General features: G+C 33.6%; 1 protein-coding gene across 2 annotated transcripts; it reads left to right on the top strand.

The window, feature by feature from the left end:
- The first annotated feature begins 6,085 nt into the window (after positions 1 to 6,085).
- On the top strand, positions 6,086 to 9,795 carry LOC109337049 (ubiquitin-conjugating enzyme E2 22-like). 2 transcript variants are annotated; one of them, XM_019573913.1, is made up of 7 exons: positions 6,086 to 6,203; positions 7,650 to 7,783; positions 7,894 to 8,038; positions 8,123 to 8,200; positions 8,455 to 8,567; positions 8,727 to 8,830; positions 9,242 to 9,795. In XM_019573913.1, the coding sequence occupies exons 2-7, from the start codon at positions 7,781 to 7,783 to the stop codon at positions 9,597 to 9,599; spliced, it is 801 nt and encodes a 266-aa protein (XP_019429458.1). In that variant the 5' UTR covers positions 6,086 to 6,203; positions 7,650 to 7,780; the 3' UTR covers positions 9,600 to 9,795. The 2 variants fall into 2 exon arrangements, with proteins under 2 accessions (XP_019429458.1, XP_019429459.1); XM_019573914.1 differs by having other exon boundaries at positions 6,134 to 6,203; positions 7,636 to 7,783.
- Positions 9,796 to 11,656: the final 1,861 nt, after the last annotated feature.

Here is an 11,656-nt window from a genome sequence, read left to right as displayed (position 1 = left end):
AAAAATTGAAAACAACTTATATATTTATGCACATGTTTCTTATAATCATGTGTGTTACTTTAGACAATAAAAAAGGAATAAAAATGATAATAACAATTATAAAACATAATTAAAGTACAAATATACAACTTTAAATTATCACTTAAATATATTTTTTACTAAGAAAACATTATTTAAAATAAGCTAATAAAACATATCAAATGTCTAACATTTTTCCATCAACATATCATTACTTCATAATTACAGATTAACAAATATAATATCATTGCTTAAGAATATAACATCACAATTATGACGAAAAATATGTTTAGTTATTAATGTATGTATATATATGAATTGTAGGTCTCGTACCTCACTACCTAGATTTGTACATGCTCCACAACGAATTTCAAAATCTTTAATCATAACTACTCAGGGTCCAAAAACACAAATCCAAATCCAACTAGTTGCAGGTATTACTGGCAGAAACCCTACATGGAAGAACTTCTCTAACTCATTGGTTAGCTATATCCTATTAGCGCACAATATTTCCCACTTCACTTCCTATAGAGGTTAGGTCATTGGTTAGTTTATTTGACTTTGCACACCTATAATGGGTCAAGTCTTGATTTTATTCATGGAGCAAGATTTATTCTTACAAAGTTTACACTTTTATCCACCACTTGTGTGTATCCTTATAATAAGGTTATGGGTGTCGTATTGGATAGTATAACAAACTCAATATAGTACATAAGTTATGAGTCTCTGCTAGTTAATAAACTAGTCTTTTGAATTGAGTTCTCTTCGTGTGTTTAAGTCTAAACAATTGATATTTTCAGTAAGAGTTATAACATAGAAAGGGACACATATATTGAATTAAGGTATATTACTGATTATTGATAAGTGCGTGAAATCTCTAAAAGAGAAAGAGCTACCATTGATTTAATATCAATTGAGTGAAAGACGATATGAGCGTCGACCCTTAAAGGTGGTGACAATGTTAGAAGTTTCATTGGATGACATAGCAAAATCAATATGTTACTTAAGTCATGAGTCTATCTCACCTAATATATATGTATTTTGGATTGAGATTTACTCATGTATTTAAATCCTGACATATAATACGATATTGTTTTCTAGAAATTTCATTTTTACCATAATTTTAATGTTCATGGTTTAGGAAAAGGTAGTGACTTAAACCTAAGTGTTTTTTGAACTTTACTTCATGGACGATTTAGTACGATGATCTTATTAAAAAATTGTCTGTCACTAGAGTAATTGAACTATTTTGAGATTAATAAATTGAATATCTTAAAATTCACATTGTTTCTTTTTTTGTCAATGGAATTCAGGGTTACATAATGTTCCATCCTAGTGTTCAGACCTATCAACACTATTTGACTACTAGATATCTAACTCATCATAGAGAAAGTAAGATCTAGCTCACGTGGTTGTCGGTCATGAAAGATGAACCACCTAACTATGAGAAATGACGATAGCGACAAGACATGGTCACGTCAGCACATGGAAAGCTATAAAACCCTCCTATAGGGCTGATAATGCTACCCGAGCACTGCAAGTTATCCTTCTCCACACGAAAAGCCCTGCTAATTACTTATTGTGTCTCTTGAGTAATACAGGTTATCCTTATCCACACGATAGACGTAAGTCAAGTTTGCCACTATGACACTCTTAGAAAAGGTAAGGTAAGGCAGACTCCCACGATTAAAGAACCTAATGTTAGTCTAGACATATGTGCAGCAGAACGTCCCACCATGATTAAAGCACTCATTGCCAGTCTGGACAAAGGCATAGTAGGGTGTCTAATCATGATTAAAGCACCTACCTTTGGATACACCTCACTCTACCTCTCAATAAAAAGAAGAACTCCCCAAAAGGAAGAGAACTTACTCTCATGGACATTTACTCTATTCACTCTCTATAAAAAAACATTTATATTGACTTGAGTGTCGAAGTCCCTTTTCTAATACTCACCAAAGGCGAACCAATAATATTCAAGACTAGCTCTTGAACACATACAATAGATAGATCCAAATTTTGACCACCCTCTTGCATACGAAAGAACATTGGTATCATTTGTTGCTTCCTTACACTATGATGAGACCACAAGAAACTAAGCTTATACTCACAATCACGTCGACGAAGCAAAGACCAACATTTATCCTAACCACAATACCCATCCTTCAACCCACCACCCACTCTAGCAGAACACACAACACCGCCACGGTCGACCCTAACCTACCACCCAACAACTCTTTTATAAGATCGAATGCCAAGAACAAATCATCCAATAATAAGCACAAATTTTGTAAGAGATTCGTCAATCAAGGACAACTAGCACAAACACCAGTTATAGGCCATCTAGGTCAACAATGGCTATAAAGCTTACGAGGCTGAGTCAATTGATGAATCTTGCTCCAATCGAAGAATGACGAACCTTAAATAAAAATGCATGGTCCACTAGAAAATGACAACATAACAAAGTAGATGTGGGGACAAACACCCATTGACCACTAGGTTCATGATCCTTATAATTCCAGTTTTCCCCACAAATATTAAGCAGTATGATAGGACTAACGACCCCCAAGACCACTTGGATGATTTCAAGGCATTAATGTTCTTCCTTGTGGTGTCAAACCCTATCATGTACTGAGCATTCCTCCAGGCGTGAAGCACACAACTATGCAATGGTTCACTCACCTAGAGCAAAACCCCATTAGTTAGTGGTTTGACCTAGAAGACAAACTCAACATCAGATTCACAACCAACAAGGAAAAACCATGCTCCTATAACACCTTACCTCATATTGAGCAAAGCCAACACAAGTTGATTCAAGACTAGTTAGACTGATTTAATAAAGCGACCATGAAAGTTTAAGGTCTAAACTTAGTTGTCATCGTCCACTTGTTGGTCATAGGGCTATTTCCCGAGCTATTCAAAATCGAGATCGTCAAAGACAATGTTAGTAGCATGAAAGACCTCTATGCTTGAGTGCGAAATTCCATCAAGCTAGAATAGACCCCTAAAATTCAACCAAGATCAGAAAGACAAGAGCCACAACTAGGGAGGGATCAAAGACGACCTTAACTTATAAGGACTAGGTGATCACTATAAAGTCCAAATACAATATATACACTCCCCTGAACAACACCTGCTCGAAGATATTATGAGAGATGATGGGTACCAACTTCGTCAGAATATAGAAACCCAACCCCGTAATAAGACTTGAGCAAAAAGACAAGATCAAATACTACGACTTTCACCGTAGTTTTGACCATACCATCGATGAATGCACTCAACATCAAGATACAATCGAAGACCTCGTACAATATGACAAACTACGATAATTCATAGCCGAACAAATGAGCACTTGGGATAGGGAGAACTTCGTCACCATGGCGACAGACCCCTCCTAGAAGATACTCTCCCCATGGCCACCAACAAAATCGCTCACCAACTCAAGAAATGGTCGAAGAACACCCTCCGAACCACACAAGGATGCATTTCCCAACTAACATTAACACCATATTTGGGGGATGTGGAGCACGTGATACCTCCATATTCACTCAAAAGCGATACCCATGAGAAATAATGTAGGTAGTTGGATGACAAGCACCACCAAACTCCTTTGACAATCAAGACAACAAATGTTTCGCCCGAGGACATGATGACCCATTGGTAGTGACGAGTAGGCTCGTAAAAAGTCTGAACACTCTTCATTAACCAAAAGTTCATCACACATCATGTTTCAAGACTTATTTGAAAAACTTGAGCTGAATGATTCAGACCTACTACCATAATTTAGCATGAATAATTATTCTTAAGCTGAATGGGCAATATATTACACACTATTCATAACCTTAATTTAGCATGAATGATGATTCTTAGTGCCTAATTAACTGCGTTTCACATGGTTTAGTGTTTTAGAGTTTATTGGACTAATATTCCTAAAATGAGTTAATTTGGGATTATTTGACCTCATTAAATATATTATCATTTTCATATCATATTTGGCACCAATGACATTTTGGATATTATAGAAGTGGAGGATATGTGTTAAAGTGAAGATTCTATTGTTATTTTAGGAGTTTTTTATTGTAATTTAGTTTTGGGCCCATTGTTTAGGCCCATTTCGATTTTTTACTTAGGGAACCGAATTCCCTTTCATTCCATCACTTTGAAACATTACACATTTTTTTTCTCTCTTTTATGCTCTGCTAGGGTTTGTTGTTTTCGTTTTTTTCACTTCTTCTTCATTTCATTTCGGTTTTGCTTCCATTTCCATGGACGCCTAAACTTCTAGACTAAATTCCTTTGGTAATGTATCACAACTCTTGAGGTTTTGTTATTAATGCATTTTTGGTTTCTTTACTATTGATTTATCTATCCTATTTCTTAATATGATTTGCTTAATCCCATTATTTAGAAACTGGTTTGTGAGTTTATCTTCATTTATGTGATTTACTCTCTAGTGCATGAACGCTTAGTTTGTGTGAATTTGTTAATGTTTTATGCTTATGCTGATTTCGCTTAGTTAAAGGCTTAAGTTGTGAAGTTGTGCAAATCATGAAGATAATGGTTGGAATTTGAATTTAATCTTTTGAAACCGATGATTGAGTTGTGAACAAACGAACCAAAGGGATTAGTCATTTTATTACATTACTTATTTACTATTTCTGAAATTGTTTATTGTTCATATTATTCAACAACAAGAAACTCCCATGTGTGTATGAGTATAAGGTGTTTGAATCTTTGCTTGAAGGATAATCCTTGGAAAGCGACCTAGGAGTCACTTCCTAGTACTATAGTTTTTAATTGTTATAATATTTGCATTGGGTTCGGCCTCGATCAGCCAACTTGTTGGATTCACTAGAGAATGTATCACTTTTAGGTGATATTTTGTAGTGTGGCTGATTATGAGTGACCAACTATTTTCTCGAACAATCAAGACCAAATTCTTAGTCATTGTTTGCATATCAATGTACAACACAATAATTAGTCGCTCGACTTTGAATGATATGGATGATTTCTTCTCTACCCCACACTTATGCATGAGATTTCTCTCTCATGATCTCTGGATATGCACAGTCAATATCGAAAAACATAATGGGTGTAAATGTTACCACCAATGTCTCAACATTAGCCACACAGTAGTCTGCATGCCACCACCAACAAAACGATTGGAGAATATTTTAATGGTCGAGTTAGATGCCATGGCAAAAGAATGAGAGTTCTACCATAACTAGAGGTAGAAAAGACTTCACTACAACTAGGACTGAGAAAAACCAGTTGGTGAATATTGTAAATACCCTCCGAAAAATCCAAAGGAATGAGTTGATTACATGTCTTTGAGACAACAAAGATCTATTTTATGCGTGATATCCAACATGCCAATAATAGACCCGAACATCATATGTTATCGCTTGACCACATCCCGTGGCGCCAAGCTAGTCTCTCAAAAGAAATGCGATATGGGAGTATAAAGCAAGGATGTGGCCATATAAAAAACTAAGGACCTCCTAGAGGCGAGCTTCGTTAAAGAAGTCACCTACACCATGTAGATGGCTAACATGGTACTGGTCAAGAATCCCTCTAATAAAGGGTGGATGTTCATGGACTACGCTAGCTTAAATAAAATTTGTCTAAATGACTTATGTCTATTATCCTACATAAATCATTTTGTGGTCAACTCATCTAGTACTAATACTTTTCTTTTGTGAACAAATCACACATACTCTAAATACAATCATGTTCCCTTTCATCCTCATATTAAGAAAAAAACAATATTCATCACTGAATGTTATCAAACTTACCATAACAATCATTATGTGATTTACTCTCGGCGAGATTGGATAAGACACCTTTCATTATAGGAAGACAAGAAGCATCTAACGTTTATAAGAACGAGAAGATGTGGGCTATAATATCAACTCATCATTTCAAAATCATAATTTTAAACCTAATATTCTCAAATTAATAAATTAATGTATTAACTTACCAAATTCATCACCTTCTTTCCAATAATTTATTATTTAATTAATTAATGGCATCTCCATTTTGGTCCCACCATACCAAAATAAATATTAAATTTTTTCTGTGTCCTCAAAGTTCCACTCAATCAATCATTCATTAAGGAGGGATCTTTCTTTTCTCTATCACACCCTCTTCTCCCTCTCTATCCTCAAAGCCTATGTTCTGTGAAGGTGAATGAATTCATCCATCTTGATTTTGCATTTCAAATTGATTTTGATGTTCTGGGTTTTGCATTTTCTGTGTGATTGTGTTAGAGTTGGTTCCTTTCTTCAAATTCTTTGTTAAATTTGATGTTTTGATGATGCCCCAGATTTCATTTTTGCCCTATATCATGTGTATGATGCTTTTTCCAAACTGTTAATTTTTATTTTATTTTTGGGATCTCTTTCATGTTAGATTAAGAATATTGAGATTCTGGGTATTCATTTTCCATCGTTAGGGTTTTCTCTGTGTTATCGTTCTCTTTTGTCTTAGAAAAGATTTTTGAAAGGTTTTTATGTTCTTCCCAGTTTCTCTCTTCTTTTTTTGTGAGGGGAAAAAGTGATTATTTTCATGTCTTGTATATCAAGGGTTTGGGATATGCGATGAATTCAGGGTTTTGAGCTTATGTTAATTTCTTTTGTTCTATGTGGGTTTTTACTTGATAAATTATTATTTCATGGGGTGTTTGTTGTGTTTGTGTTATGCTTCTTTAGCAGATAGGGTATTCGTTTTTTGTTCTGTAATGTGTTGAAATGTCTGTATAAGGATTAACCTTAGATGTAATGGTGTGCTTCTGTATGTGTCAATGTATGCATTGTTGTTGTGTTTTGTTCACTGAAATGAGATGTTTTAAGTTACAGAAATGGGTTAAAAAGGTGTGTTTTGGTGGTGCAAAATAAGTTTGGGTCACAACAACTCATGAATTTGGTTTATTTTTCTCATGGAGAATGGCTTGAAATGTAATATTGGTATTTGATCTTTGTTCACTGCTATTGCTTTAGGTTATTTGAAATTCTTGATTTTCCTAAAGCAAAGACTGCAAAGTGAATTTTAATTTTACATTCAGTACCTCCTTTGTATTGCAGGTTCAAATATATTTTCTATTCAAATCCAACGTCTGTGTAATGGTAATTTGGAAAAGAAATAATATCTGAGCTTACCATTACATTATTTATAGCTACTAGTCTATCAACAATTTAAAGTTCATACATTACAACTTTCCAATTCTTCACTCAAAAAGTGATTAGGCTGTCGGGGTGGTCTAACTATTACATTGAAATCTTTAGACTCATCTGAGTTCATCTATCTTTTGCACTGATTCTGGTTGAGGTAAAGCGGAAATGCATTTTTATATTGGTCTAATGTCTGGGTAATTCAGAATCTAATTTGGTATGTGAACATATTGTACTGCTTCTCAGTCCCATCCCGCTTTTATAGTGCTTGTTGTCTCCATTATTTTCTTTTCTCATATTTTGATATTATTGTTCATACTGTTTGTTAGAACAACAACCAAGCCTTAGTACCACTAAGACGGGTCATATTCTATGCTAGTTCATGCATAAATTCTGTGAGAATTTTTACCAAGCCAGAGTGTTTTTTTTTTCACTTACTCATGTTCAGAAATACCCTTGCAGGAGGAACTTTTGCTTTGGTTTGACACTTAGACACCTTTTTCTCTGAGCAGTGAATTTGAGAAATAAGTTTGAGAAGGTTTCATTCCTCCTCAGTGACAGAACAAAACAGAGAGTCAGGTGCTTTTGTGCTGATGGTAAGCATGCCTATACCTTTTTCCTCCAATTTATATGAATAAATTTTGCATGGTTGTTTGATTCTGTTGTTGGTGTTTAATATTCTTACTATATGGGGCTTTCACTTTAGGCAACTAATGAGAATCTTCCACCAAATGTAATAAAGCAACTTGCCAAGGAGTTGAAAAATCTTGATGAATCCCCTCCTGAGGGTATTAAGGTTGTGGTAAACGATGATGATTTTTCTACGATATTTGCTGACATCGACGGTCCAGGCAAGTAACTTCATGTTTCTACTTTCTAATGTACGGTTGAGTAATAGAATGCTCAAGCTGAATCAGATTAATATACATTTGCAGCTGGGACTCCTTACGAGAATGGAGTTTTCCGCATGAAGTTGTTACTATCTCGTGATTTTCCGTATTCTCCACCTAAAGGTATGTTTAGACTGTTGTATGGACCATTTACTGTCTTCTAGTTACAGTCATTGAGTATTGTTGTTAGTTTTTTCATTTGGAATTCTAAGTTGGTTATAGAAACTTTCTTTTTTGAACTTTTTTTATTGAATGGACTCTATTTTTGTCTAACCAAAAGAGCAAAAGCATATATTTTCTCTATAATGCTGTATTGCTTTTCTATTGTGTTTTGTGACACTGTTAAACTTGTGAAGCCATTGAATCCAATGTTGCAGGTTTTTTCCTCACTAAGATTTTCCATCCAAATATTGCAACAAATGGAGAGATTTGTGTGAACACACTTAAAAAGGATTGGAATCCCAGCCTTGGGTTACGGCATGTTCTTATTGTAAGTTTTTTGGTTGTTGTTTAAGCTAAACCTTATTGTATTAAATCGTTTTACCTATCTGCTTGTAGGAGTCTAAGGAGAGTTGTTTAGATATTATTGATTTATTGAATTTAGTTTTGCATGATTGGCTGTCATAATTTTGGTTACCATAATGAACAGGTTGTTAGGTGTCTATTGATTGAACCATTTCCAGAATCAGCTCTAAATGAGCAGGCTGGGAAATTGTTGCTTGAAGACTATGACGAGTATGCTAGACATGCCAGGTGAGTTAAGCCGATGATGCTATTCTTGTCATTTAATTTTTGTTCGGAAACTTACTATGTATTATCTTGTGGTGGAGTCATCTGTGACAAATGAATTTTTAGCAACACTGTAATTGAGTATTTATATATGTATGTATGTATATATATACACACACACATATATGTATATATATATATATTTTGAAGTACCTGATATTGTTTCTCTTCCTAAGTTCAGCCAAAACACCTTTCTTTCTGTTCTTAAATAGCTCGCTGAAGCAACCATTTTGAGTAGACTACTCTTGTTTATGAATTCTGGATTTATTTTCTCAAGTTCGATAATAATTTCACGCGTTAAATAAACCTGCTTTTTGATTTGTTAAATTTCCCTCCTTATTCATGTTGTTAAGGAGATTAAGTTGTTGTATGCAGGCTTTACACTGGAATCCATGCAAAACCAAAGCCCAAATTTAAAAGTGGAGCTATATCTGAATCAACCACTGCTCTGAATGTTGATCAGACAAACACCTCAGTGCCTATTGCTGATATTAAATCTGCACCACAAGGTGCTGCATTGCCATTGCCGTCCTCATTGGCCCCCTCAACCACAGCAACAAGAGGAAATGGTCAGGAACATGCGCCCGTTATTCTGACCGATACAATTGTTAATGCTTCTGCTACAGTTCTTTCTGCTGCTCCTGTACCACAAAAGAAGGAAGGTGGTCAAGCAAAAGCTCAGCCAGACAAGAAGAAGATAGATGCTAGAAAGAAAAGTTTGAAAAGATTGTGATAAAGTTGTTCAATAATTGAACTTTTCATTTGTGGCTTAGTTTTGCTAGAGAAAAAGGGAGGAGAGGGTGTCTCTCATAGGAAGATGGATTTAACATGTGCTTTAATAAGAATCTTCCATTATGAGTAAATGGATGAAATTGAACTATTGTCTCTTTGTCCTTGTGTAATTCTATTTGGCCTTGTGTTATTATGAGAATGATACTATTTTTTTTCTTAATTACCTTTTAAACTGAGTTGGTGAAATCGATCTATACATATATTGTTAAATTATTAATAGATCAACATTGAAATTGTTGTATTCATACTCAAAACAATATCAACATTGATATTCAAAGGAAATTGCCATCAAAATGTAATAAAATAATAATGATCTAAAAATTGAGGTTAAAAAATATATGAATTAGAATTTTTTCCCAAGAATAGTTTAATATATTATTTTTATGTAGAGACCAATTTCATTAATACTTAAAATAGTCTATAAACTGGCAAAAGATAAAATTTAGAGTGTTTTTATAGACTTCTTTCTAGGGATGGATGCACACCTTGGAAAACAATGTATGTATTACCCATACCGTTAATATTTTTTGCACCCTTTTGTTATGTAGAGGCTAATTTCATTAATACTTAAAATAGTCTATAAACTTGTAAAAGAGTGTTTTTATAAACTTCTTTCTAGGGATGGATGCACATCTTGGAAAACAATGTATGTATTATCCATACAGTTAATATTTTTTTGCACCATTTTGTTATATAATATTGTGTCAATGTCATTCATTTGTCATATTCTAAAAAAGCTGTATCAAATTTATTAAATTTGATCAGATGGATTCAATTGAATTATTGGGTCAATGATTTTGTTATTAACTAGTTAAATCAATTTACATGAAATAGTTTTAAAAAATTAAAATACTAACAATGTTTAATAACTTTAAACTTCAAATTTAAAAACAATATTAATATCACATAGTTACTTAATTAAACAACTAACAATAAAGGAATTTATAATAGCAAAGTTTCACAAATAAGTTGAAAACATAAGCAAATAACATAGGTTGTACATTTTAATTGCAACAAATAAGTTTAAAACTTAATTAAATAAGGAAGATTTTGTTAAACATAAGCTAACAAATGATAACAAAATTCCAATAACAACAAACATAACTAAAAAAATTTAAAAGCATAAGATTCATTTTCCTCTCAAACATATAGAGTGGTTTGAACGATTCAACCGACCGAGACACCAATTTCATACCTAGTCAAATGTGTGTTTATACCAGTTAGGTATATATTCAATATTGGACCAGTCAGTCTAAACCAAGTTTAATATCATTCACACAATATAATTATACCTCTAACCCCTGGTCTTAAATCCGCACATGCTTCTTTGCATTTTTTAAATACTCTCACTGTAGTACACATTTTGTTGTGCCAGATTTTATTCTCTCAAAATATGACTTAAAATAGGAGTGCATGGCGTGTGGGTCTACAATAATGTTTTAAAAGAGGGGAAAGAGTGTGTATTAAGGATATCATAGGAAATTATGTCATTTAATGTCTATTATGCGAAGAAGATCTTACTCCTGACTTTGACACGGTTTTGATGAAGACGCCAACATCACCAAAAAGAAGAAAAGGAAGATCACTTATGAAGACAAATGAAGATAAAGCTTCAATACATTAGATTAAGTCTTTGTAAGTACTTCTATCCTAAACTCTTAAGTATATACACGTATAATTGCTCAAACTATTTTTTAGAAAATGTGAGACGCTTTTAAAAACTTAAAACATTTTTCAAAAATAGTGTGTAACAGGTTACTTCATTGAGTAACAGGTTACATGTGTGAGAAAAGAGTTATCCAACTGAAAAACTGATTTTTGAAAGCTGAGTAACCGATTACTCAAAGTAATTTTTAAGCATCTGTTGGACAGAATGTTTGAGTAACCGATTACTCAATGTAAAATTCAAATTTCAAGTGGACAGAAAGTTTGAGTAACCAATTACTCAAATGAGTAACCCATTATTGAGAGCTGTTGGAAGTGTTTTCAGATTTCAAA

Source organism: Lupinus angustifolius, unplaced genomic scaffold (genome assembly GCF_001865875.1).
Source record: "Lupinus angustifolius cultivar Tanjil unplaced genomic scaffold, LupAngTanjil_v1.0 Scaffold_1_814, whole genome shotgun sequence".
Taxonomy (NCBI): Eukaryota; Viridiplantae; Streptophyta; class Magnoliopsida; order Fabales; family Fabaceae; genus Lupinus; species Lupinus angustifolius.
Note: the sequence above shows the minus strand (reverse complement) of the source record. Positions and strands in the feature narration are given on the sequence as shown.

What these genes read in the sequence shown, in the direction of transcription:
- LOC109337049 (XM_019573913.1), top strand. An exon ending in TGCTGACATCGACGGTCCAG is followed by an intron (nt 8,039 to 8,122) that starts GCAAGTAACTTC and finishes ATACATTTGCAG; the next exon opens with CTGGGACTCCTTACGAGAAT. An exon ending in GGTTACGGCATGTTCTTATT is followed by an intron (nt 8,568 to 8,726) that starts GTAAGTTTTTTG and finishes CATAATGAACAG; the next exon opens with GTTGTTAGGTGTCTATTGAT.